The 25,578-nt window shown below is 46.0% G+C and overlaps 1 protein-coding gene across 2 annotated transcripts in view; it reads left to right on the forward strand.

The window, feature by feature from the left end:
• ADCY9 (adenylate cyclase 9) overlaps window positions 1-25,578 on the forward strand; it is a 105,387-nt gene that overhangs the window by 43,417 nt on the left and 36,392 nt on the right. For both annotated transcript variants that reach the window (XM_070362516.1, XM_070362517.1), the window contains exon 3: window positions 24,054-24,244. In XM_070362516.1, the coding sequence (XP_070218617.1) occupies window positions 24,054-24,244 (191 nt within the window). The remainder of the gene's footprint in view (window positions 1-24,053; window positions 24,245-25,578) is intronic.

Consider the following 25,578-nt stretch of genomic DNA (forward strand, 5'->3'; position numbering starts at 1 on the left):
TATGCTGACGTCTCTTTCACCTTTTCAGATCATGGAAGGTAGTGTTGTGTTATTCTTAGGTAGGTTTTAATGGCTCCGTTTTCATAGTAAACTCCATCCTGGCATTGTACCACCATTTGTTGAAAAGAGAGAAGTTGCATAAGCTACAGCAGGGCGAGAACATGACAGAAAGATGAACTGCTGTGTGTCTCAGTAAGTGTGCATAACTCACTGAGGACAGTTCTTCAGCGTCAAACAAAGAGGTAATTGAGATTTGAACAATGTGCAGTCACTCTCCTTTAATAGAGACTTCATTCTAGTCTTATTAGTGTTATCTCCTTTTAAAATGGCAGTGCAAATACAACTTTAAAGGAGTATTTTTTTATTAATTAAATCTCTTTTTATGTCTGTCTGACAGTTTCTGATCGTCACGTGTTTCCTTTTCCCTGAAAAATGGCAGGGAATAAAAACCCACGTAAAGATCTCTGCTTGGCGTACTTCCCAGCCTCAGACCTGATTCCGCCCGGGAGGAGCTTGGTGGAGAACTGAGTCCTCCCTTGGGGCCGAGGAGAGGACGGCCTTACAGGTCCAAGTAGGTCAGGGTGGGGCGGAGGAGCACAGAAGTACGACTTGAGAGCCGCTGCTGCCACGAGGCCCCCTTGTCACCCAGTGAGTGATCCAGGGGGAGGTTAGATGGATCTGCAATTTAAACAATGGCAGACATACCAGGGGATGTGAGTTCATCCCAGAACCAAGGTCTGTTTCTCCTGTATTCTGAGCGTACACTGTATGGTTTTCAGACACTGTCAGCAAAGTCTGTGGGTAGCCCTGGACCCATCTCCCACCCCACTGATCAGGGAAGCAGGCCGTCTGCCAGTCCTGGAACCTGCGTGTGTGCAGTGTTGAAAGCTAAGAATGAAAGATGTCCAAATGCTATTTATGTTTAAAGAAGTGTGTGTTGGAGGGGATAGGACTGTGGTTACCTGGCTCCTCTCACACGGAAACTCTCCTGCCCAGAGCAACTTCTCAGTTTCTCGCAGGCAAAGCTGTAAAGACCTGTGATTGTACACACCCATGTCATCTCCCTTTCCATCCTGAGTGAACACCAGTGTCTCAGGGGCCACACAGAAGTGAGTTGCTTGCAAAGAAAGCCTCTTTGTCAATCCAGTTCCCCCTCCCCTCCACAAACAAAAACCCTGATGTTTTTACATAGTGACTTTGTAACAGATATATAAATCCCCTGGTCTTTAACTGGAGAGAAATACTACCTTGATAAGGAGACTAGTAAAGAATCTTGGTTTAAGACTATGTACACTGATGACTTGCTTGGAATTTTTAGAGACTCTTATTTTCTTTCCAGCTCTGCTGGAGAGAGTGAAGTCCTAGATTTAAGTGAAAGGGCACTAGAACAGTTAACTTCAACCCTTTTCCATGAAGTGTAGGCATCAAACATGGCCTTGGAAATAACCACTAGCGCTCTCCTTTAAAATTGATTCCTCCTGCACTGGTGGAAACATTGTTGGTTTCTCCCTTTGTATCATTAGTGCTTAAAATACACATGCACTGTGAACACACACAAGCAACAAAGTTGCCTGGCTGATACAATTTTGTCCTTATTTACAAAGCTAATATAAACAATGTAGCGATGCTCACACATGATTCCCCACAAAGTATATCTATTAACATAACCATGGGAAATACAGGAAAACCTGTGTGCTTTGGTTCAGGTTTTTGGCCACCTCAAGCGAAGAGTTGACTCATTGGAAAAAACCCTGATGCTGGGAGGGATTGGGGGCAGGAGGAGAAGGGGACGACAGAGGATGAGATGGCTGGATGGCATCACCCACTCTATGGACGTGAGTTTGGGTAAACTCCAGGAGTTGGTGATGGACAGGGAGGCCTGGCGTGCTGCAATTCATGGGGTCGCAAAGAGTCGGACACGACTGAGCGACTGAACTGAAACCCTGCCGCTTACTACTAAGGTGACCTTGGACAGTTACCTAAAGCTTAGCCTCAGTTCATCATCAAATTGTTTGGCTCTTCCTTAAATAAAAGAGTACAAACTGCTTATTCTTTTTTTTTTAAATTTATTTATTTGGCTGCACCAGGTCTTAGTTGCGGCACGTGGGATCTCTTTTTGGTTGTGGTATGTGGGATCTAGTTCCCTGACCAGGGACTGAACCTGGGCCCCCTGCATTGGGAACATGGAGTCTTAGCCACTGGACCCCTAGAGAAGTCCCCAAACTGCTTCTTCTTACTTAGGCTTTGATGTTTTCTCAGTAACCATTTTATTTTGGTTTTATTTCTGTTCTCAGCTTCCCCTCAAATATTGTCAAAGGGTCTAAAAGATGGAACTGGGCTCTTCAATTCAGGGCTCTGTTCAGAGTCACTTATAAAGATTTATAATTTGTATTTGTGCCCATAAATTAAGAAGATTGTATTAATTTATAGGAGTTTATTCTAACAAATGTTTATTGCGTGGTTGCTTCATGAACAATGCAGAGCCACCGCAGTGTCAGAGAATTTATAGTCGGTTAGGGCATCTGGGAGCCAGTCACTGGAATGCTGGGGAGAGGAGTGTTTGTCTGGGGAGAGACAGATTGTTCCTGGGGTGACAGAGACGGGATGGAGAGTTCACCTGCCTGGCTGAAGGGCTGGAGTGGCCTCAGATGAGGTCCTGGAAGATTGGTAGGACTTAGATGCCCACTCAATCTAGGGATTGTATTTAAATATATTAAGGTTCGGAAGTGACACTCTGCGTGCTTCACACAGATCAGCCTTCTAACCTGGGATCTGTGACTAGCCAGAGACAAAGCTGACTTCCATGAAAAACAGCTGCATACCTCTGTTTCCAGGATTAAATGCAGTATGTTTGTTGACATTGAGCTGTGCTGTTGCTGGTGGCTACATTGTGAACAGTTTGATAACATAGGTTTATGAAAAGTCCAAGTCTCTAAAACAGGTCTTACTATCCAGGAGCCTTGTTTTAGATTTCCTTTTGTCTTGGACAAAAAAGCCTGCATCAGATTATTAATTTTATTAGTTTTATAAATCCTTTTTAAAAAGATTTAGTAAAAGGTGTTTTGTAGTTCAGATGATTCTAGTTAAACTGTCTTTTTTTTTTTTCCCCCCTTTAAGGGAGAAACTGAGGCCCGTAGAACCTCTGTGCCCTGCCCTAGGTCATACAGGTTTTTAGCAGCACTGTTAATGTGCTCCTTCTAACAATGAGCAGAAGTTCTAAGGGAAGAATCAAAGACTCCAAATTATCAGAAGAGAATGAGATTTTGATTTTGTTCCATTGGTACATTCCTTTTCTTATGATACTTTGTCTGTATATAAAATTATAAAGTAATCTAAAAATAGTGGGGAGGAGTCCTATATTTTTTCCTTTTTCTTTTTAAAAATGAATTCAGGGACTTCCCCAGCCATCCGGTGGTGAAGACTCCAAGCTTCTAATACAGCAGTGTGGATTTGATCTCATTGGGGAACTAAGATCCATAAGCTGTGTGGTATGGCCAAAAAATAAAAATAAAATGAATTCAGATAAATAAAAACAAAAGGAAATTTTAAACTTATGAATCATCATTAGCTTTTCCTTTACACACCATTTGCTTTTTTTGGTACTTGCACAGCAGTAAAATGATAGACTATGAAGATGGAGTTTGCTAGTACTTTGTGACATCAGAGTTATATGCTGTTGCAGTCAAGTGTTCCTTGAGTCTGGCAATAATAATAATATCTAAAAATTTAGATAAGAGTCTAGCCATTTAGAAGGAAAAAAATCTGGATAGAAACATAGAGAATGGTAAGTAGAGGCAGCTCCCTTATTGGTGAGAGTGAGGTCCTCATGGAGCCCTCTGTCCTTGGAGAAGTATGACGACACTGCTGGTCTTTAATGCTCTGTATGTGATTTTGCTCTCTGAGCCTTTATTTTCTGCCTTATCTTACGTGGTCTTTTCCATCCTGACATTCTGGATGGATATTTACCTCCAGCTTAAACCTGGCCCTCGTGGTTAAGTACTGCCCCTGCCAACACCCCCCACCCGTCTCTATTGGAGGCAGGATTATTTTACCTATCTCATCGGAAAATCAAATGAGGTAATGGAAATGAAAAGTACTACACAGGTATAGTTATTAAAGACAATTCAATCAGCAGGTGAAAGGCTTGTTTTAATACTTTAACCTGGAATCAATATCTTACACTCAGTAGACACTCCTTAAATGTTTGCTTAATTGAATGTCATTTTAACGAGCAGTTCCTTTTCAAGGAAGGAACCAGGAATCTGACAGTGCCCAGCAACTTCACCAGGCGTTTGTCTTCAAAGCAGAGATACCCAGAGCAGGAAAGTATCACCTTGTAACTTCCCTGCTCCTGCCAAAGAGGCTTTCTTGGTTAAGAAAGAATGAAAAAAGAAAGAAAGCCTCAGCAATGAGACAACAGACCACCGTAGTCTGAGCTAAGTGCACCGCCTAACGTCCTGAACCTAGATTCTCTTTGGAGGAGAGGGTGAGCGTGGTTTTGGCTGTAAGAGGGATGGCTGTGTTACCTCAGGTGGAAGCCCAATTTTACCATTGACTTCATTAATTGTGGTTAAAAAGAGGTGCACGCTGGCACTTCCCATGTGGTCCAGTGGTTAGCACTCTGCACGTCCATTGCAGGGGGCACAGGTTCGATTCCTGGTCGGGAACTAACATCCTGAGTGCCACACAGTACACACACACACACAGTACACACACACACACACACACACACACACAGAATGTGTGTATATGGATGCTAAGCCGACAGGTGGACTGTAGTGGACCCGTGTCAGCTTGGCTAAGTTGGATCTCTGCGTATGCTGCTTGGGCCACAAGAGGCAATCTGCACAAGCTCTGGAAGGAAGAGGTGAAGCAGCGGCCACACTGTACTCACATCCACAGTCAGTGCAGGGCCTGGAGCGTGTGGTCCTGACCTGCTGGCTGCCCTGGTCGGCGGGGCAGGAGGTCCTCTGACACCCAGGCATCTTTGGTTGGTCCTCCCATCCGCACTCGTGATAACCAACTTTTCTGTGTCTTCATCCACACTGTTGACCGAACAGTAACATGACTTTCTAATAGGCGAGCATCAGGGGCACAGCTCTCTGTACTCTTTCAGGCTGCAGACTGCAGATATCCTCGTGTGATAGTAGCGGAAACAAACGTTTCCTGAGTGCTTACTACGTGCCAGGCATTTTCCATACATTATTTTAATCCTCACAACTGTCCTGTAAGCTTGCAACCTTTATTGCTCCAGTTTTACAAATGAGTAAACTAGAGCAAGAGTGTTAAACAACAGGTGGTTTTGAGGTGGGAGACCTGGTACCTAAAGCCAGAGCCTGATGCTAGAACCCGCGTTCTCAGATTCCAGAGTGGTGTGTGCCCCCCCAGAGCCCATTCCTTCACATAGGATGCTCTCGGCCGCATTCTCTGGGCGTGACGGTTTGGCCAGCTTTTTACCACATGTCTCCACTGCCTTCTTTCATGTGAAGATGGTCTTTGGTCAAAGCCTTGTGTGATATATGTACCCGGCATGAGCCTCAGCCCTCTGAGTGTATTTACTCTTGTAATTCTCAGAACAACCCAGTCAGGTAGGTGGTATTACGTCCTTTCAGATGAAGACACAGAGGCATGAGTAGCTTAAGTCATTTGCTTGAGACGCCACAGGCTGCACGTAGAGAGTTCTGAACCCAAGCGGCTTGGCGCTGGAGTCTGTGAGCTGAAATGGAACACAGGTACTGTCATCACTTGTCGGAAGTGACTTCACCGAAAGGCTGTGGAGGGTTCCTCCATCTGTGTGTGGAGAGGGTTTATCCTCAACATGGAATCATGCGGGTTTAGCTTTGCAGTTAATTCCTCTACTGACTAACTCGTTTGAAGTTAAATTCCAAGGCAGCTCTAAACAATAAACATTTTGTTTCTAGTTATCTTCATAGCACTGTCTGGAGAAGAGAATTAAGAACCAAAACCTATGGGAGCTTTAAATAGTTTTGCTAAGTTTTTATTTGCAATTTATGGGAAAATGACTTGCTGGGAAACAATTTTGTTTCATAATAAAAAAAAAAACCCACCATCTTGCAACACCTTTAATAAATCATCCTTCAGTGTAAGTTAGGTGTGTTTTCATAGCAACCAAATTGTGAGAACATTTGGCAGCAAAGAGGCAGTAATGCTATTATGATCATGTAACCACGCCAGCAACTGCCACGCCAGATGCGGCTACGCGGTGAGGCCTGCAGAGTGTGGTGGCAGAGGCCGTGGAGCTGGAGCTGAGCGACTGAGCTGGTCTCTCTTCGTCCAGCTCGATTATAATTGCTTTTCTCACACTGCAGACACAGCTCTACTCTGCTCAGTCTCTTTGTTCTTTCGTAAAACCACAGCTTTGTGAAAATCATGAAACAACACAGCTACAGAAGACTGCATAAGATACACCTACGACCTGATTAAAGTGCCCACCCTATGTTTCTTGACCAAGTTAAAAAAGAGAGCTCTGCCACTGCCCATGTTTCCCCAACCTCTCTCGTCCTGCCAGAGATAACTATGGTGTTGCCCTCTCCCGGGGCCACTTCTTTTTTTGTGGTTTTCTTAACCAAGTGTGTGTGTGTGCTAAGTCGCTTCAGTTGTGTCCAGCTCTTTGTGACCGTATGCACTATAGCCCACCAGCCTCCTCTGTCCATGGGATTTCCCAGGCAAGAATAGCAGAATTCCAGAATTTCCCATTTTCTCCTCCAGGGGATTTTCCTCACCCAGGGATCGAACCCAGGTCTCTTACGTCTCCTGCATTGGCAGGTGGATTCTTTACCACTAAGGCCATCTGGGAAGCCCTTTCTTACCCAGAGTGCCTCCTTAAACACCTGGATTAGATTGTTTGGTTTTGCCAGATTTTTGGTTCCCTTTTGCTTCCCCCCCCAATTTTTATTTTGAAAAATTTCAGACCCACAGAGAAGTTGAAAGATTAGTGTGGTGAACACTAGTTTGCCCTTCTCCTGGATTCACCAACTCAACATTTTACCAAATTTGTTTTCTTTTGCTCTATAAATGTATGTATGTATATATTTATGCAAACACGTATATCTGTATGTCCTTTATATATGTGTATATACACACGCTCTTTATATGTATCTATGTGTGTATGTGTATATCTCCTCTTTATTCTTTCCTGAGCCACTGAACCATTGGAGAATAAGTTTCAGTCATTATGACCCTGCCCCCTTAAATTCCTTAGCATGTGTCTCCTAAGGACGAGGACTTTCTCCTGCATAGAAAGACTCATCACATCAAGAAGTGCTCCAGGCAGATGTGTTGTTCACTGTCAGTTGTCCCCAGTTGTCCTGTGGTAGCTTTCAGAGCTTTTCTTACTTCCATCCAGGGTCCAGTCAGGGATTGGACTGTTCGTTGCATTAGTTCCACATCTGTGTGGCCTCCTTTGACCCAGAACTATTTCCTAGCCTTTTTTGTCTCTAATGATATCGGCATTTTTGAAGATTTTGGATGCCTGTTTTTAAAAGCAAACTTCCACCTTGATGTATAATTTGCATAAATAAAAGTGCATGACTCGTAAGTGTACATTTGAAAAATTATCACAAAGTGGACCTGTCTCCACAACCAGCACCTGGAAGAGATGGAATGTACCAGCCCCCCTGAACCTCCCTTTGTGCGCCCCTCAGTACTGCTCACTCTTCCTTCTGCAGGGACCTCATCCTGACTTCTGGCTCCATCAACTGGTTTTGCCTGCGTTTGCATTTCATACAGACAGAATCTGCAGGATGTCCTCTTCTGGGGCTGCTCCGTCACTCCACATTATGCTTCCAGGGCTCATCCCTGTTGGACCATCCAGACGTTCATCGTGGTTGTTGTCTGTCCATCCTCACTGCTATGACGTGCTCTCTGAGTCTGCACTGCCATCTGTCTGTCCTGTTGATGGACGTGTGGATGGTCCATCCTGATTCCTGCTGAACTTCTGCAGACACGTCTGTGCTGTGTCCTGGGACACTTGCATGCACTTCTTTTGGGTAAATAGTCATCCAGGAGTGGGAGTCTTGCGTCATAGAATATGAGTATCTTCAACTTTAATAGACAGTTGACACCCAACTGCTAATTTACTGAATTTTTTCCTCCCACTAGTAGCTCCTGTTGCCCCATGTCTTCACAGGCACTGTCAGTCTGTCTGGCTTTAGCCACTCTGGTTGGTGTGTGGAGTTTCTGTTGGTAGCTTTAATCTGTGATTCCCTGATTTGGTTCGTGTTTCCCTGGTTGAGTGCCTTTTCTTACGTCAGCCAGCCATCTGGTTTTGTTCTTTTGTCAAGTGTGTACTTGAGTAGCTTGCCCGTTTTCCATGGAGTGGTCTGGTTTTGTTTGGTTTGGTTTTCATATTGATTTTTAGAAGCTCTTTATATTCAGGCTACTTGTCCTTTGTCAGTGATATGTGAGACGAATGCTTTCTCCCACTATCGTCTTGCCTTTTACTATGAAATTGCCATTTTTAGAGATCACAGTGATCAAAATTCTGGCAATTTCACGTGGTTCAATCTAGTATGAATTTAAAAAAAATATTTATTTGGCTGTGCTGGGTCTTAGTTGTGGCACACAAGATCTTTGCTGTAGTACTTGGGCTCAGTAGTTGAGGTGCACAGGCTCAGTGGCCCCGTGGCATTTGGGATTGTATTTTTCCACTACTAAAAATCGAAAGTATGTCTCCTGTATTGCAAGGTGGATTCCTTTTTTTTAATTAATTAATTTTTTAATTGAAGGATAATTGCTTTATGGAACGCAAGGTGGATTCTTAACCACGGGACCACCAGAGAAGTCCCAGCTCATGGTGTTAGTGTGCATTTCCTAAGCAGCTAATGATATTCAGTAGCTTTCCACGTGCATAGTTACCAGCCTAGAACACTGAGGGTGGCTGTAAAGGAGGCAAGAGATATCCACTCAGAGGTTAGCACTGTTCTTGAAAAGGCCGTCCTTGTCCCATGCTCTACAGTGTTGCTTTTGTCATAAATTGTGTCCGTATGTGTGAGTCTGTTTCTGAACACTTTGCCCTTTCATCTATCAATATTTGTCTGCCCCTGTGTTGATACTCTGCTTAACTGATGTAGCTTTTTAAGACCTGTTGGACTCCTGTAAAACGAGCCTTCCCCCTTGTTTTCCTTCAGGTCATGTTGTAGAAATGGAATCATCTAGTATATGATCTTCTGTAACTGTCTTCTTTCATTTAGCATAAGATTCAAGGTTCACCCATGGTGTAGCATGGATCAACACTCCATTCCTTTTTGTGGCTGAATATTTTATTGTGTGTCTAGACCATCAGTTGATGGGCTTTTGGGTTGTTTCCACTTGGGGCTTTTATGAAGAATGCTGCTCTGATATTAGTACGCGAGTGTTTGTGTGGACATGTGTGTCATTTCTCTTGGGTTGATACCTATGTGTGGAATCACTGGGAGCTCCAATATTTAGCATTTTGAAGAACTGCTGGCATGTTTTCCACAGCAGCTGCCCCATTTTAGTTTCCCACCAGCAGTGTATGAAGACTGCAGTTTCTCTTCATCCCTGCCAGCACTTGTTATTGCCTGTCTTTTAAATTATAGTCATCCTAATGGGTGTGACGTGATAGCTCATTGTGGTTCTGATTTGTGTTTTCCTGATGGCTAATGATGTTGAGCATCTTTTTACATGCTTTACTGGTCATTTGTATATCTTCTTTGGAGAAATGTTTATTCAGACCCTTTGGCCTTTACAGAAAATAGATTATTTGTTGTTTCACCGTTGACTATGAAAGTCCTTTGCACACATCACCTCCGGTCATCCACAGCCCATCATACTAGTCTCCTCTCCAGTCATCTCTTACTCTACCTTCAAATAGGCTTCAGGTTGTCAGTTGGTGAATTAGCATGTCAACTCATCTGTTCACTCTTTCATTTATATATTTATTCATCAGGTACTTAAGTGCATCACCCGTGCCTTTGCCCTTTGTTTGCCCTCGAGTGCTGTCCTGAAAGAGCCAGCCCCCGCTGCCGTTTGTCTGGCTGGTAGCACTGTCACCTTTGTGACTCCAGGTACCCATCCTTGAGAGCATGTATGCCAGCCTGAACCCGACATGACATCCTCACAGCCACAGCCAAACCTTGAGAGTCCTGCACCCACTCCCACTCCTTCCCGAAAAGCCTACAAAAGGTTATGTCTAGTTGGTTCTTCTTCCTTTTACAGAAGACGTTTGCCTCCTCCTGGTAATTCCCCAGCCCCTTCACTTGAGTTATGGGTTCTGTCTTCTCTCCCCTTTTCAGCAGCATTGCTCCTTGAGCTGCCTTCCTTTCCCCACACCTTTAACCTCCCTACTCTCCTGGACCACCCCGTCAGCCAGAGCTTTCTCGAGTGCCTCCGCCCTGCACAGATCCCCGCCAGAACGCCACATCACCCCAGTTCTCTGCCACACGTCATGACCACACTTCTCTGAAGGATTGACATGTGCTTTCCCCACTCAGCCCACCTAGTCTAACCACTCAGGTGCATCCCTGCTTGGCATGCTGCTACCAGTCTCCATGCTGCCCACCCCAGGATGGCTTTTCATCACTCATCTCACACGCTGGTAAACTAATGCTCAAAATTCTCCAAGCCAGCCTTCAGCAATATGTGAACCGTGAACTTCCAGATGTTCAAGCTGGTTTTAGAAAAGGCAGAGGAACCAGAGATCAAATTGCCAACATCCACTGGATCATCGAAAAAGCAAGAAAGTTCCAGAAAAACATCTATTTCTGCTTTATTGGCTATGCCAAAGCCTTTGACTGTGTGGATCACAATAAACTGTGGGAAATTCTGAAAGAGATGGGAATACCAGACCACCTGACCTGCCTCTTGAGAAACCTATGTGCAGGTCAGGAAGCAACAGTTAGAACTGGACATGGAACAACAGTTCCAAATAGGTTCCAAATAGGAAAAGGAGTACGTCAAGGCTGTATATTGTCACCCTGCTTATTTAACTTATATGCAGAGTACATCATGAGAAACAGTGGGCTGGAAGAAGCACAAGCTGGAATCAAGATTGCCGGGAGAAATATCAATAACCTCAGATATGCAGATGATACCACCCTTATGGCAGAAAGTGAAGAGGAACTAAAAAGCCTCTTGATGAAAGTGAAAGAGGAGACTGAAAAAGTTGACTTAAAGCTCAGCATTCAGAAAACTAAGATTATGGCATCTGGTCCCTTCACTTCATGGCAAATAGATGGGGAAACAGTGAAAACAGTGTCAGACTTTATTTTGGGGGGCTCCAAAATCACTGTTAATGGTGACTGCAGCCATGAAATTAAAAGACACTTACTTCTTGGAAGGAAAGTTATGACCAACCTAGATAGCATATTCAAAAGCAGAGATATTACTTTGCCAATAAAGGTCCATCTAGTCAAGGGTATGGTTTTTCCAGTGGTCGTGTATGGATGTGAGAGTTGGACTGTGAAGAAAGCTGAGCACCAAAGAATTGATGTTTTTGAACTGTGGTGTTGGAGAAGACTCTCGAGAGTCCCTTGGACTGCCAGGAGATCCAACCAATCCATTCTAAAGGAGATCAGTCCTGGGTGTTCTTTGGAAGGAATGATGCTAAAGCTGAAACTCCAATACTTTGGCCACCTCATTCGAAGAGTTGACTCATTGGAAAAGACTCTGATGCTGGGAGGGATTGGGGGCAGGAGGAAAAGGGGACGACAGAGGATGAGATGGCTGGATGGCATCGCCTACTCGATGGACGTGATTTTGAGTGAACTCCAGGAGTTGGTGATGGACAGGGAGGCCTGGCGTGCTGCAATTCATGGTGTCGCAAAGAGTCGGACACGACTGAGCGACTGAACTGAACTGAATTGAACTGACAGAGTGGCCTGTTCCTTTTTCTGGCTTGGCTTCCCTCAAGAATCCTGTTTGTCTGACTGTCTTCTTGGACTTCTTTGCTGGACTCCCTCCCCCACCACTTCTTGACTCAGAGGTCCTCAGGCTCCCTTCTTGGCCCCTCCTTTCTCGTCATCCTCTCCATGGGTGTAGCAGGGACATCCCATCTCTGGTCTGGATCTCCCCTCTGTTTGGGATGGTGTGACTGACTCCTTGACATCCTCGCTGGGGGATTTCGCAAGCGTCTTACAATTAAAGGGTCCAGAACTGAGCTTCTGATGTTACCCCTCAAACCTGTTGCCTGCCCTGGTTTTCCTCAGCCAATGAGTAGGGCGGAACATGGGGAGTCGGCCTTGTTCCCCTTCCTCACCCCCAGTCCAGCCTGTTGGTTCTGCCTGGAACTTGTTTCATGAATCTGCCTGTTTCCACCCAGCGGTGACCCCAGGCCGGGCCGCTCTGACCCTCCGCTTGGGTCATAGCAGCAACGTCAGGGTGAGCCGCTGCTGGCTCTCAATACCTTCCAGCCATTCACCCATCCCAGCCAGCCAGGATCTGGGTAGGGTCTTGGAGCAGAAATCAGATCCAACATTGGTGACATTTCATTTGAATAAAGTCTGTAGTCCAGTTAGCAATATTATACCAAAGTTGATTTCCTTTTCTTGATTATTGGTCTATATTTTTAAAAATTAATTTATTTTAATTGGAGGATAATTACTTTATAACATTGTGATGGTTTTTGCCATACATCAACATGAACTGGCCATTGGTATACATGTGTCTCCCAATCCTGGACCCCCGTCCCACCTCCCTCCCCTTGTTCTATGTTTGACGTTGCACAATAAGACAGTAACACCAGGACAGGAGGGGTGAGGAATAGAAGGGAGCTCCTGGTTCCTTTTGTAACTTTTCTGTATTGTCTAAAATTACTTCAAACTAAAAGTTTTAAAAAATTAAAATGAAAATAAAAACAGGGAAAATGGCTGTGTGCACCCACACTTAAAACTCTGCCAAGGTCTCCCCTGCGCTGACTCAGGCTGCGCCCGCAGGGTCCAGCCCTGCCCGCTGCTCCAGCCTCACCCAGGCCACACTCCTCCCTTACCCTGCTCGAGTGAGGAGCAGCTGATCGTTCATCCTTCGCTCCCCGTTCCAGGGGGTCAGGGACAGTGGTCTGTCCTGCACACAGTTTTGTCATCAGCGTTTGCCTGGCATATAGTGGGTGCTCAGATAGAATCAGTAGACAAGTGGCTTCTTGTTCCTGCTCAGAGCAAGTACAGGACTTTCAGTGCTTTGTTCTGTCCCCGCTTGATTTTCATGCCATGTAAATGAACCACTGCTGCAGGGGTGCGGTCAGCTGCTGCCGCGTTTGGATGCCGCGTGTGCCAGGCCTCCAGGCCGGTGCTGTCAGTCCTCAGAGGAGTAAGGGAGAGGCCATGTACGGTATTAAGAGCCTTTGTCGTGGGCCTTGCCTCATGCTTGGCAGATCTCAGGAGCTCATTATTTGCTGACGGAGTGAGGGGGATAAGTTCAGAATCTTTTCCTTTTAAAATTGCTGCAGATACGCATGTACATGCACACACACACACACTATATGTACAATGATGTAATAGATGCTTATGCAGCATTGTGGAATTTTTCAGTTTTTTTTAATATCCTTTCAGCTGGTTCTCTCTTGGCCGGGGGAGGTTTGGGAAGAGAACTGCAGGACTTCTGGCAGCTTGTGGGGCAGGGGCCCTGCTGTGGCCTGGCACCCGCTTTCCTGGACACCCCCTGCTGTGTCCCGAGGTGGCTTGATGCAAGGCCATGTGGTGGGAGATGGGCAGAAGTGTGGCTGACGATCTCGGTGGTGAAGGTTGCATATTGTCCATGAATTTAGTTTTATTCAGGAAGGTAAAGAGGGCACTGCAAAGGAAGTGTGTAGTAAAAATGGGCTAACATAGGGCCACTGGGGTGGATCGGATTGAGAACCATCCGGTCTCTGGAAGGTGTCAGTATGGGTCCTCAGGGAACTTAAAGTATTTCAGAGGATCCAGTGGGAATGCTGTGCTTCATGATGATTCCAGACGAAGCTCAGCTTTATGCTGGGACCTGGGACTTGCCCTTGGCCTGGAGGTCCCTTCCCATGGTGCCTGGCAGAATCTGTGCCTGACTGTTGGTGACCCCAGAGTTTCTGGGCTGCGACGGGGGACCAGATATTGTCACCAGGTTTGCACCAGGAAGGCACACCATGCAGGGTCAGCCAGCTGCAGGGGTGAGTTTCTTGAACACTGTGGGCAGCTGCCTCGTGAGAGCAGAGGCAAGGGTGGGGTCCCCGGGGCTCCCCCCTCCCTCCTGTCACAGGTGATGTCATGGCCCCCTGTGACCCTTGATCCCTTGGACGCCAGTGGCCGTTTGGACAGTAGGTGACAGGACGGAGGGGACCCGGGAGGACAAGAAAGAGGGGAGGTTGGCCGAGGTGACCAGAGTCAGTTTACCTGCCTCACAAGTTGCCTGGGGTTGCAGGGGCCGGTCAGCAACATGGCTCACGAGACGCCTTCTCCGGCCTGGCCTTGGCCGCTTGTATCAAACCCATTAGCAACATGGCCGCGTGCCTAATTCAACATTCAGGCCAGTGCAGTCAGAGAAGCCACCCCCCGCAGGGTGGTCATTTGTTCAAGGGCGTGTTTTACTACATGTGTTGCTTTTAATGAGTGTGAAAGATCACTGAGCTCAGTGTTCGTTTTACAAACTGCTTTTAGGAATCCTGAAGTCAATTTCCAAGCTCTCCTGTTTCCTTATTCTTAGAGATTGCCTACCATTTTGTTTGCTTTCCATGTCTGTTTATATACAGTGTCTGTTTCTACCCTGCTCTTCCAGTGCCCTTGCTGCTCTTGGTGTGGAGGGTGATGTGCCCCTTGTCTTTGCTACTAAATGTCATCTATAAAAAGTTCATACTGGTTTCACATTTAGTTTTCCTCTTTTCTCCAGCCATTTTTAAATCTTATCCCTCTTCTCTAGTTAATAAAGATAAGGAGTTTTCTGTTGTCACTTCACTCTGCTTCTCTACCAAGGAAGCATCTAGATCTTCACTGTTCGGTGTGGTAGCAGCGAGCCACATGTAGCTGTCTATAATTTATAACGAGAGAACATTAGAAATTTAGTTTTTCACTCGTGCAGCCACATTTTGAGTGCTTGGTGGCTTGTGACTGCCAAACCGATGGCTGTAGGACATTTCCTTCATCAAAGACAGTTCTCTTGGACTGCCAGGGCTACGTTCTTACCCCAGTGCTGCTCTTCCTGTATTATCTCATCAACCCCCTGAAAGCCTCTTCAGTTTTCCAGGACCTTTTTCTCCTGTTCCTCCCAGCCCAGCTGTGTGTGGCTCAAGAGTGGAAGGCACACGACCTAACTCTGTAGCAGTCCCAGGGGGTCTCTGAACCAGGGAAATGGAGTTGTCACCTCTCAGCCTCCTTAAGTCACAGTCTGAGGCACTCTGTGGTCCTCTCATTTCTCCAGTTTGTTTTTTTCTGTTTCAGTATGGTTTTGTGGTGCCTGGCTTGCCATCGGATTTCTTTGACTTTTTGGGGGCAAACTTTCTTCCATTCTTGAGCTCCTCTCCTGATTTTTTTTCTTTTAACTAGTTCCATTTTTTTCACAAGTTCCATTTCTGTCTTAAATGTATATTTATGATGCATTCTTTGAATCAGTGGCATTTTTGCATTCAGTATATCTTTATTGATTCATCATATTTCTCTTTTATTTTTAATAGAACACAGGATTTATCATTGGTGTTAGGTAATGTAATACTTGGAGGTTTTCTTTATTGAATAATGATGTATTTATCCAGTGGGACATTTCATAGTGTTGAAAATAAACGAATGTGGATCACTGTATGGATGACTCTCAAACATATTGCTGCACCAAAAAAAAGCAACTTTTAGAAGAATACTTCTAAAATAATATCATTTAGGGGAAGGCAAAAAAAATATATTAACACTGAGTATTGTTAGCATTACATATGTACTTAGTGAAAACCTAAAGAAACACTTGGGGAGGAGCCCCTGACCTTGGCACTCAGGATGGTTCTGTGCTCTGCGGGGGAAGGAATTGGAGGGGAAAGGCCTACAGGGAACCTGGATGCTGCAGATGACCCTGTGCTCCTTGGGCTGGAGGGACTGCAAGTCTTCCGCCTGCTTTTTCTTACATGTTTCTATGTCTGAGAAATTTTGTCATAAATTCAACACCTCGTGCTTATTTAAAACATAAGTAAATAAGAAAAACCTAATATGGAGAGTGTTTTCCATAGTTCTGTTGCCCTGTGAATATTTTGGTACATTTCTGTGGGTTTTTCTTTCCTTAAATTTTTTCAGCTTTATAGAGGTATAATTGACAAATAAAATTGTAAGATATGTAAAGTATAAACTGTGATTTGATATATGAATATGTAGTGAAAGGATTCCCCATCTAGTTAATTAGCGTGTTCATCATCTCGTGTATTTATCTTTTGTGTTTGTGTGTAAGATGTTCTAGTCACTTAGTAGATTTCAATTATATGATATGGTATTGTCAGCTGTTGTCACCACAGTTTATATTAGCTCCTCAAACTGTATTTCTGTGTTTTTAACATAGTGGTTTAGCTGTTAGTTTTGTGTTTGACTCATTGTGACTCCACAGACTGTAGCCCACCAGGCTCTCTCTGTTCATGGGATTTCCCAGGCGGGAAACTGGAGTGGGTTGCCCTTTCCTTCTCCAGAGGATCTTCCCAACCCAGGGAATGAACCCGTGTCTCCTGCATTGGCAGGTGGATTCCTTACCACTGAGCTACCCAGAAAGCCCATTTTTTGGTGTTTTTGGGAATAACACACTTTTCTTTCTTGTGACGCCAGCTGCTCTTCATGCCTCCTCTTGTCCAGGCACTCAGCTATGGGGTTTGGGGCCAGCACCTCTACAGCATAGGGACCTGCTTGCTGGAGTGTCTGCCCCTGCTCCCCAGGAAGTCTGAGCCCCTGGCCTTCTGCCCAGATCTGCCTCTCCTTTAGTAAAGCCCCACTCTCTGCCCTTAGACGAGGGGACTTGTCAAGGTTCACCAACCCTTCCTGGGCATGAGAGGCTGTTTCCTGCAGCACCAGGCCACATTTTTATGTAGGGCGCATCTCTGCGTGTCCATGCTCCCTGCATTGTCCCTTGACCTCTTCTCACAGGTGGGCACTTACTACTCCCTGCCTTGGTTTCACTTCCAGTTTGCCTCTGGGAGAGTCTACAGCATAGCTGTGATTTTCTCGAGGCAGGAATTATAGTGGGAGACTAGCATGGGAGAAGGAACCCCCAGCCGGTGACCCCCCACCCCGTGGAGGGGTGCTCTCTCGACTTCTCTTCTGTTGCCCAACAATACTTTTCAGGTTATCAAGAACAGAGCACACAAACAGCTGAGAAAGATCTAAGAAAGGAAGACCACCTCTAGTGCTGAAGTGAAATTAGAGAAGCCGGAGATGTCCAAGACGATATTGCTTCCTGATCAGGAAGTAGAGATTGGGGTTTCCCAGTTCTGGGCTTGCGCAAGTCTGCCTCTGGCAAGAAAATGCCATCTGGGAAACCGTTTCTGGCGGCATTCCAGCTGGTATGCAAAACACTCATCGAAAGAGAGAAAACTTTGATGTGACCTGAAAACTGGTTGACTTGGAAAGTGAGGACACTCGCAGCAGGCTTGTGATTGTGCTGAAAGTGTGATCTGGGAGCCTGCCAGAGCCTGCATAAACATTCCCACGAAGGAACAGGTGGTGACGGCCCCACGCCGTCGCTCCTAGGAAAGGCTAGTCAGGAGTGGGAAGAACTGTGGCATTTTGTTTTTGCATAAGATGACATCTCCAGGTGAGGCAGGGTGAAGCTGTCAGCGTTGCCTTCCGTCCCAGCTGTAGATGCTCCCAGGAAATGTCTCAGTGGTGGCTCCCCTGCCTCTGCAGATGAAGGTCCCGGTGGGTGAGAGGGGAGCGGCAGTGCTGGGGAGCTGGCAGAGCCCCGCCATCTGCCATGGCATGGCGAGGCTGTGGCCCCGCTGCTCGGGCAGGCTTGCTGTGCAGCACGGTGAGCACTTGTCGTCTGGTGGGTGTTGCATCAGTGACTTAGGAAGACAACCTGGGTGTCAGCCCAGCTCTTCTGGACTGGCCTGTAGCAATGAGTGTTGCAAATTTGCTGATTCTTGGAGATATCTCGTGAAGGTCAAACTTCTGTTGTGTTTTGTTTAATCTCTCCCAGACTTCTGAACTCTTGCCATGTTGAATTTTTAGTTCTTCAAGGCTGTTTAGCCTTATTTCTTATTTATATGTTTTTCCACCCTAGCTCTACTGTGTTATCTACTTCCAAGCCTTTCTTTGTAGTATTTTTCTTTCACCTGCTACAGCCCACTCCTTTACCTTGAATTCCCAAGGACAGTGTATTTCTTACTGGCTTTTTTTTTTTTTTTCTCCTTCAGATCTCAGGACTGTTGCATCTTAATGTTTGTGTAGGTTTTGTTTTTTAAAAAAGAAGCAGCCTTATTGAGGTGTAATTAGCATACTGTACAGTTCACACTTCCAAAATATACAGGGCAGTGGTTTTTAGAGTGTTCTCAGTTGTGCAACTGTCACCACCATCTAACTTTAGAATATGTTCATCATTTCCCCCAAAAGGAACCCTGGCTCATTAACAGTCGTTCCCCATCCCTCAACCCCCAGACCTCTGGCCACCACTAGGCTACTTTCTATGGTTTTGCCTTGTCTGGACACTTCACATCAGTGGGACTATGTCAGACGCGGCCTTTTGTGTCTGGCTTCTTTTGCTTAGTGTCCTATCGCTTTATTTCCATTTCAATATATTCCCCTTTTGGGGTTTTATTTTTCAATTATTTAGCTTATTCCCAGATCTTAAATTAAATCTCTGTTGATCTATTTTCTAGAACCTGTCTTCCATTGTCTGTGTTCTGTGTGCAAATCTGCAACTCTTAAAATTAATTTTTAAACTATTAGTTTAACTATTAAGTTAAAATCTTAGAATTAGCTAGTATTTCTCAGGTCTCCAGGGGGAAGAGTACAGTCTGTGTCTCCTGTAACTGCCACAGACGTGACCCGACATGCTCGCCTATGTCTGATGGCCACTCAGGGTCACCATTAGGTGAATAACAGTTTATTAGTTGTCAGTTCGTCTTAGTTCCTGACACCTTTCCTTCTAGCTGTCTTGTTTCGTAGTCTCTTCTGCTTGTTAAATTCTGTCATGTGTAGTATTCCAGAATAGTTATCATAGACCCTTACTTTCCTTTTGTTTTCTAGCTGTAAATATGCCTTTTGTCACTGGTGAACCTCCTGCCAGCACAGACTTGACTTCATGTGATTCTCTCTTCTTCTTGGTGGTCTCTGTCCTCCCCCTCACCGCCAGCCTCCCGTCCTCCCGTTTAACTCTTCGTGAGCATTACTGCATGCCCTTCCTCGGCCTACTCTGACTTCCTCTTGAGTGTTCCTGGAGCTGCCCTGAGGGGAAGCACTGACTCCTTTAATCCTCACATCAGCTCTTTGAAGTGGGTCATCTAGGTGACTTGTATTTCCATTTTAGGTCATGGTTTTCATCTGCACTGTTGCGAACACTGGAGCAGTCCTTTTTCTTATCCATTTCTTTCAACACTCAGCCCAGGTCCCTGCCCTCAGTAGGTTACTCAATAAATATTTTGTTTCTGGGTAAGTGAATGTGGGAATGAGCCAATGAATGAAAGAGATGGTTAGTACCTGGCAGACTGTTTCCATAAACAGCCAAATGCTGTCTTTCAAAGAAGTCATTTTGTAGCTTTTGAAGACCCTAATTCGGGAGCTTCTTAGAGGTGGAGGGAGTAGGTCTTTGAAGGTGGTTATACTGGCCTCTCCCTGCGCTGGTTTCCAGCACTGAGCAGGGTAGCACTTCCTCTTGCTAAGTAGGAAAGTTCAGAAGACAGCTCATGGGAACATGGTCACCAGATGATTGCCCGGTCACTCACCTTTGGCTGTTACATGTACCCATTCCTGCAAAAAAAAATGGAGGCTGGCACAGGGGGTGCCAGCCGCAGGAGCAGGTATGGGGCAAGTGTGTGCACATGTGTGTTCTTATAAGAGTTTGCGGGTTAGGCTAAACGTGTAGTCAGGATCAAGCCACGTAGGCACAGTGCCCATCACTTCACTTTTTAAGAAGAGGGTAAGTTTCACCCATAGCCATTTGCTATCTTGAGAACTTGTGATTTATTGTCAAGTGTTGTGACAATCAAGATGAATCACCTCCTTGCAATTAATTAATTGTTTCATGTAGGAGTAGAGATGGCTTAGGCCCATCCACAATGTTTTGATGTTAACAAGATGGAAAATACTTTTTTTTTTCCCCACCAAAACTTTTGGTCTTCTTAAGCAGAAGCAATAGATAGTTATGAAATATCTATAATTTTGTAGGCCCTGATTATTTGGTAGATTAAGGTTGAACACTTTTAATCTTTATTTTCTGTGTTGACTGACTGCATTTTAGTTTAAATAATGTTTGTGCTACTTAAATAATGCTCGTGCTACTTTGTCATCACAGACCTAGTTAGGAGGAAAAATTTGTTACAAAGTGAAGTGAGTTTTTAGACTGGTTGTGAATTAGCCCAAACCAATGGCCTCCCCTTACATTTATTGTTTTAAGCTCCCAGGCATCTGCTGTGTCATGCCTCTAACTCCCAAGGTCATGCCTCCAGGCATTCTTTCCTTCCTGATTAGTCTCCTCTTTTCTTTTGGGTTGACGCTCATGTCCTTGGTTCTTGGATTGGGATATCGCCCTCCAGAGCAGAAGTCCTGCAGAAAAAGACCGAAACAAAGAGGCCAGAATCATCTTTCTTTTCCAAAATGAACTTTGGCACTCACTCAAAATACACTCAGCTCACGAAAACTAGACATGAGTTGTGTGCAAGGCTTAGGTTTTCTCCTCAAAGAATTGATGCTATAGTTAAGGTTGTTGACCACGTCAGCCTCTTGAGCACGTGCAGCCACAGATGGCACTTCTGCCTGTCGGAAGCTCCGGGTACCTTCTCTAGCTGCTGTGAAATTAAGCCAATGGAAGGCAGCCATGCTGGTGAGGTTCAAAGTCAATTACCAGGAAAGAATATAAGAAATCTTATTAATTGTTCTCCTGTTTACACTGTACATAAGAAACAATTCAGCTGCCTTATTTTGACCTTCTGCTCAAAGAGAGCCGTCCTAACGAACTTGGACCCCTGGTTCTCTCTGTGTGGTTACTCATTAAATCCTTATGTCTTATGACCTCTCCTGACTGAAGACTTTAAAGGGGCTGCAGCCCAGTCACCTGGCCCAAGTACCTTCCCTGGGATAGTTCACATCAGGCCTGGCTGTATCACACTGTTGCCACTCCAGTTTCAGCAGAAGGTTACACTTTAAATTTGAACTTTTCATATTGAAGCATAAATTGAAAGTTGCCTAACTTGGTCATTGATTTGGTCACACATCCGTGTGTCTGTCCTTTGGAATACTAGCACTGCTGTGTTACTAATACAGGTTGGTCACTAGGGCCTCCCCAGAGGAAAATTCAAGTTAGGAGCAAATTCGGAGCAGTTATTGATTTAACAGTCCTCCAAATGCTTTTGTAGACAGAAGGAGGTAAAAAAAGACTCCCAGAGATAAGCAGGCCAAATACCCTGGTTGATAATAGTAGCTAATGTTACTGACTTTTTGCCGTGTGCCAGGCGCTGCTGTGCAGCCGCACGTGTGCTAATCATTTAGTCCTCGAGTCAGCCCTGTGGGGTGAGTCCTGTTCTCAGCAGGACACAGAGTCATGAAGAGTCTCACTCCATCACACATGTTGGAGGGACGGAGCCTGAAGCCCTGGGCTCCCCCGCCCTTGGAAGCCACATGCCCTCACCCGTCACACCTGCCAGCCCTGAATCCTTGCCCGCTGCCCCCACGCTTTTGGGAGCCAATTTCTGCCCCCGCCGTTGTCTCCCACCTCCCTTGTCCCAAGTCCCTCCACACCCACTTGTGGCCAGTGTTCCCAGGGCTCCCTGGTTTTTCTTCAGCCTCCTGCCCGCTTCTTCCACCTTCTCCCCATGGCCCCAGCATGAAGGTTCCTGGAGTGGGCCTGCCCAAAGCAGGGCATGGACTCCAATGCCTCTGTGACCACCCCTCTCCCCAACATGTCCTCTGTTCCAGCCACGCGACACTCAGCCTCCACCCCCAACTCTGCCCGCCAAACACTCCCTTTCTGGAGGCCACTTCCCCAGTTTTTCTGTCGACACCCATGGCCTGACCACGGCTGCCCCAGCCCCTGGTCCTGGCGGCTCTCATGGGGCTGGCCTCTCTTTATCGTGTCTTCCTCAGCGTGGAGGAGACATCACCCAGGAGGCCTCCCTGAACCACTGAGTCTTTGCAGGGTGCACCCCGTCCCGTGCCTCCTGGGCCTGGACCCGCTGCTGAGGTCCCCCTGCAGGAGCCGCCCTGTGTGGGGAGGGCCATGGCCACTGTGTTCACACTTGTCCCTCCCAGCACGATCACAGTGCATCGTAAACAGAGGCTCCTGATACACGTTTGCTCGGTGAGTGGCAGCTCGGTAGCCACAATTCAGAGCGAGAACAGCAACAAGCCTCAGGGGTGTCTCCCCCAAGGCAGGCGTCAGAGCTTGTGCTGTGGAGCTGGCACCGTGCCCTGCATCCCCAGGCAGAGGTATTCTAGTTAACGCTCCCTCTCTAGTTTATGTGCAGTCAGTCAGGACTGTGGCTAATCCTATACATATTGGGGATGTATATTTTTTTTGGAAAAAGTACATGGAAGTTCAGGACCTCAGGTTAAGAGTGAGCATTTAACACTCTCCTTGGAGTCAGTCAGTATCTAAAATTATTTATCTCAGTCTTTGGATTCCCACCTCTGAGTTGGCTGCACTCCTGGGTGTCTTTAGGTGTCCTTGACAGATTCTCAGAATAGTTGACTTAAAAACATACGTGAAACAAAAAGTACACCATACAGTATTTTACAAGGAGGGAGAGAGAGAAAGACAGGTGAAGTGGCAAGATAGTTTAACTATAAAATGGTTAAGGATTATTGAGGAAGTAGTCCCAGGATCATTTGATTAATTTTAGAGTATTTATTAAATATGAATTGATTGCGAGAAACTATGGATTCAGAAGTGTAGACACTGGCCACCTCTTGATTGAGTCTCTCCATGATGGCTTTTCCTTACCGCCTTTTGCTGCAGCTTAAACTCTTTAAGATGGGCACCCTGCTTTGTTCTGATTTTACTCTGTGTACAGCATACACCAGGCCTAAAATAAATATTTATTGACTAAATCACATTGTCACTCCCTTTCATAAATTCACAGTCTGGGTCAAATTCCAGTAAGGACTAACAATGGATTTCTTTCAGTCAGGCTTGCTTCTTTTGCAGAAAGCCCTTGGGTTCCATCTGGAAAAGCTGTTCCTTGTTACCTTCCCAGCAGATAGTCCTGCACACCCAGAGCAGGGCCCACCACCCGTCACAGCGGCTTCCCGGGGGAGTGTATACTGCTACCACAGCCTTTAGTGGGCATTGTAAAGTTGTAGGCTAAGTGTCCACTTAACCAGCTTTTTCTGTTTGTTTTAAATGAGGATTTGGTGAGAATAAAATTCACATAGACGGCAGCTTGACATATGCTGATGTTCCTGCCATGAATGTCTGGATCCCGTAGAAACTTGATGAATGTGAATCGAGGGGGTGCTGAGTTCTCCGAAGGTGCACATCCTGGTCTCCCCCTTCAGGGTGGTTGGCAGTCCCTGACGTAGGTAGCGCGGTCTGTAATGACCTTCACGTCTAGAGTGGCCAATGCGAAGAGCAACAATACAGATAGAAACAAACTCCAGAAGTGTAGAGGGTCCACCATCAGTGGGCTCTGTCCCTGGCAGAAAGAGGCCACGAGACCCTTCCAAGGAGGGACTTTTACCCCATTTCAGCCCCAGAATGTGACACGAGCTGCCACCACTCAGAGGAAACACAGCTGGAAGACACGGCGTGTCCTGGAGGCGGGTGTTCTCCGTGAGGCTGTGCGTCTCTGGGAAGCTCATGGGTGCAGTAGTAAAAATATGACCTTATCTCATTTTCACTTTACTCTCAACTTTCCAGGAGAGTGTCCCGCGTAGAGAGCAAGACGGAGCTGCGTTTCGACCACCGCTGGTGTCACCTGTGCTGACTGTAATTTTTATCCATAGGTTTGAAGACATACCTGATAGCGGGTCAGAGAGCGAAGGAGTCTCACTGCAGCTGTTCAGAGGCCTTACTTTCTGGCTTTGAGGTCCTTGACGGCTCGCGGGTGTCCTCAGGCCCTAGGGGACAGGGGACAGCGTCGCCAGGGAGTGTCAGTGACTTGGCGCAGACTGTCAAAACCTTTGATAACCTTAAGGTTAGTTTTTTTTTTTTTTCCTACTTCTAAAACATGATATTAATTCTGCAGTAGAACATGTGAAATAATAAGCATCCTTCAGGTCTGTGGCAGAGACTTGGAATGCCCTTTCATTTTTTTTTTAACATTTTAAAATTTAGTATAAGGTTAGCAGCATTTTGCATTTTTAATATCTTTGCTTTTATGATATTTTATGCACCCCCATTTTCTTTTTACACATAGACTTGCTTCTAACTTGAATTACTATTTTCTTTCTCTATGAGCTGCTATGTCTTGGGGGGATTTCTGAAAGCTCACGAAACGTGATGATAGTCAAGGTGATTCTCTCAGCGTCTTACTTTGAGGCCTAGTTCATATCTTATTTCAGAGACCACTTTCTCAAGTACTCATACGTCTCCTGAAATCCCGTGTTTTATATAATTATTTTAAGTTTTGTTGGTGTGGGTAAAGCCCGTGCTGTATAGCTCACTGGAAGAGTGCAGGCATGCCAAGAACATTCTAGTAGTTCATCAGTGGGACAGAGATGGCCTGGTGGTTGAATGGCTGCACACATTCCTGTCCTGACAAACCACCAAGGAATTAACACAATGGGCCCAGAGCCTGCAAAGTCACTCTAATGTGTGAGTCGTTCCTCGGACTGATACCTTTTGTTTATTTTTACAGTTTACATATTTGCTGTTTCTTTCTTTCTTTTTTTTTTTTTAAAGAGACAGTTAAAACCTTTTCACTTCGCTGTTTTGTGCTCTCAAATAACACTGTGATGTGTGGTCAGGACGATGGTCTGCCGGTGTGGCTGTGACCCAGCCCGTTCCTGCGTGTCCTCGTCCATTAACACAGTTGAAAGCTAGCGGTCTCGGTGTTTCATGGTGTGGCACTTGGCTGCAGTGTCCAGCTTGCTTCACTGTGTTGGACTCTGTGGTGCCTCTCCTCCAGGTGCTGTGTGTGGCTCCCGTGTTCAGGTTCGTGGACCGCACGCGCATCCTTTTCATCGTGTGCTTTGCTTCCTTGTGCAGGGTTTCTCAGTCTCGACACCGCTGGTGTCAGCTTCAGGCTCGACTCCGTCGACACTGGGTGGAGAACTCTTTGGACGGGGGCGCCCTGTGCGCTGTGTGAGGCTAAGCAGCCTCCCTGGCCTCCCCCTACTGGATGCTGGGAGCAGCCCCTCCTCGCAGGGTGGCAGCCCCGGCCTCTAGGCCTAGCCCCGCATCACCTAGCAGAAGGGGAAAGGTGCAGTCACTCCTGCTGAGGAGGGGGTGTTAGCCCCCCTCCTCCCCGATGCTTTCTGGTGGGTGTGTCACAGTGGGTGTGGCAGAGATTTCCACAATGCCTGCACT

The sequence above is a fragment of the Bos mutus genome, chromosome 25 (assembly GCF_027580195.1).
Source record: "Bos mutus isolate GX-2022 chromosome 25, NWIPB_WYAK_1.1, whole genome shotgun sequence".
Classification (NCBI taxonomy): domain Eukaryota; kingdom Metazoa; phylum Chordata; class Mammalia; order Artiodactyla; family Bovidae; genus Bos; species Bos mutus.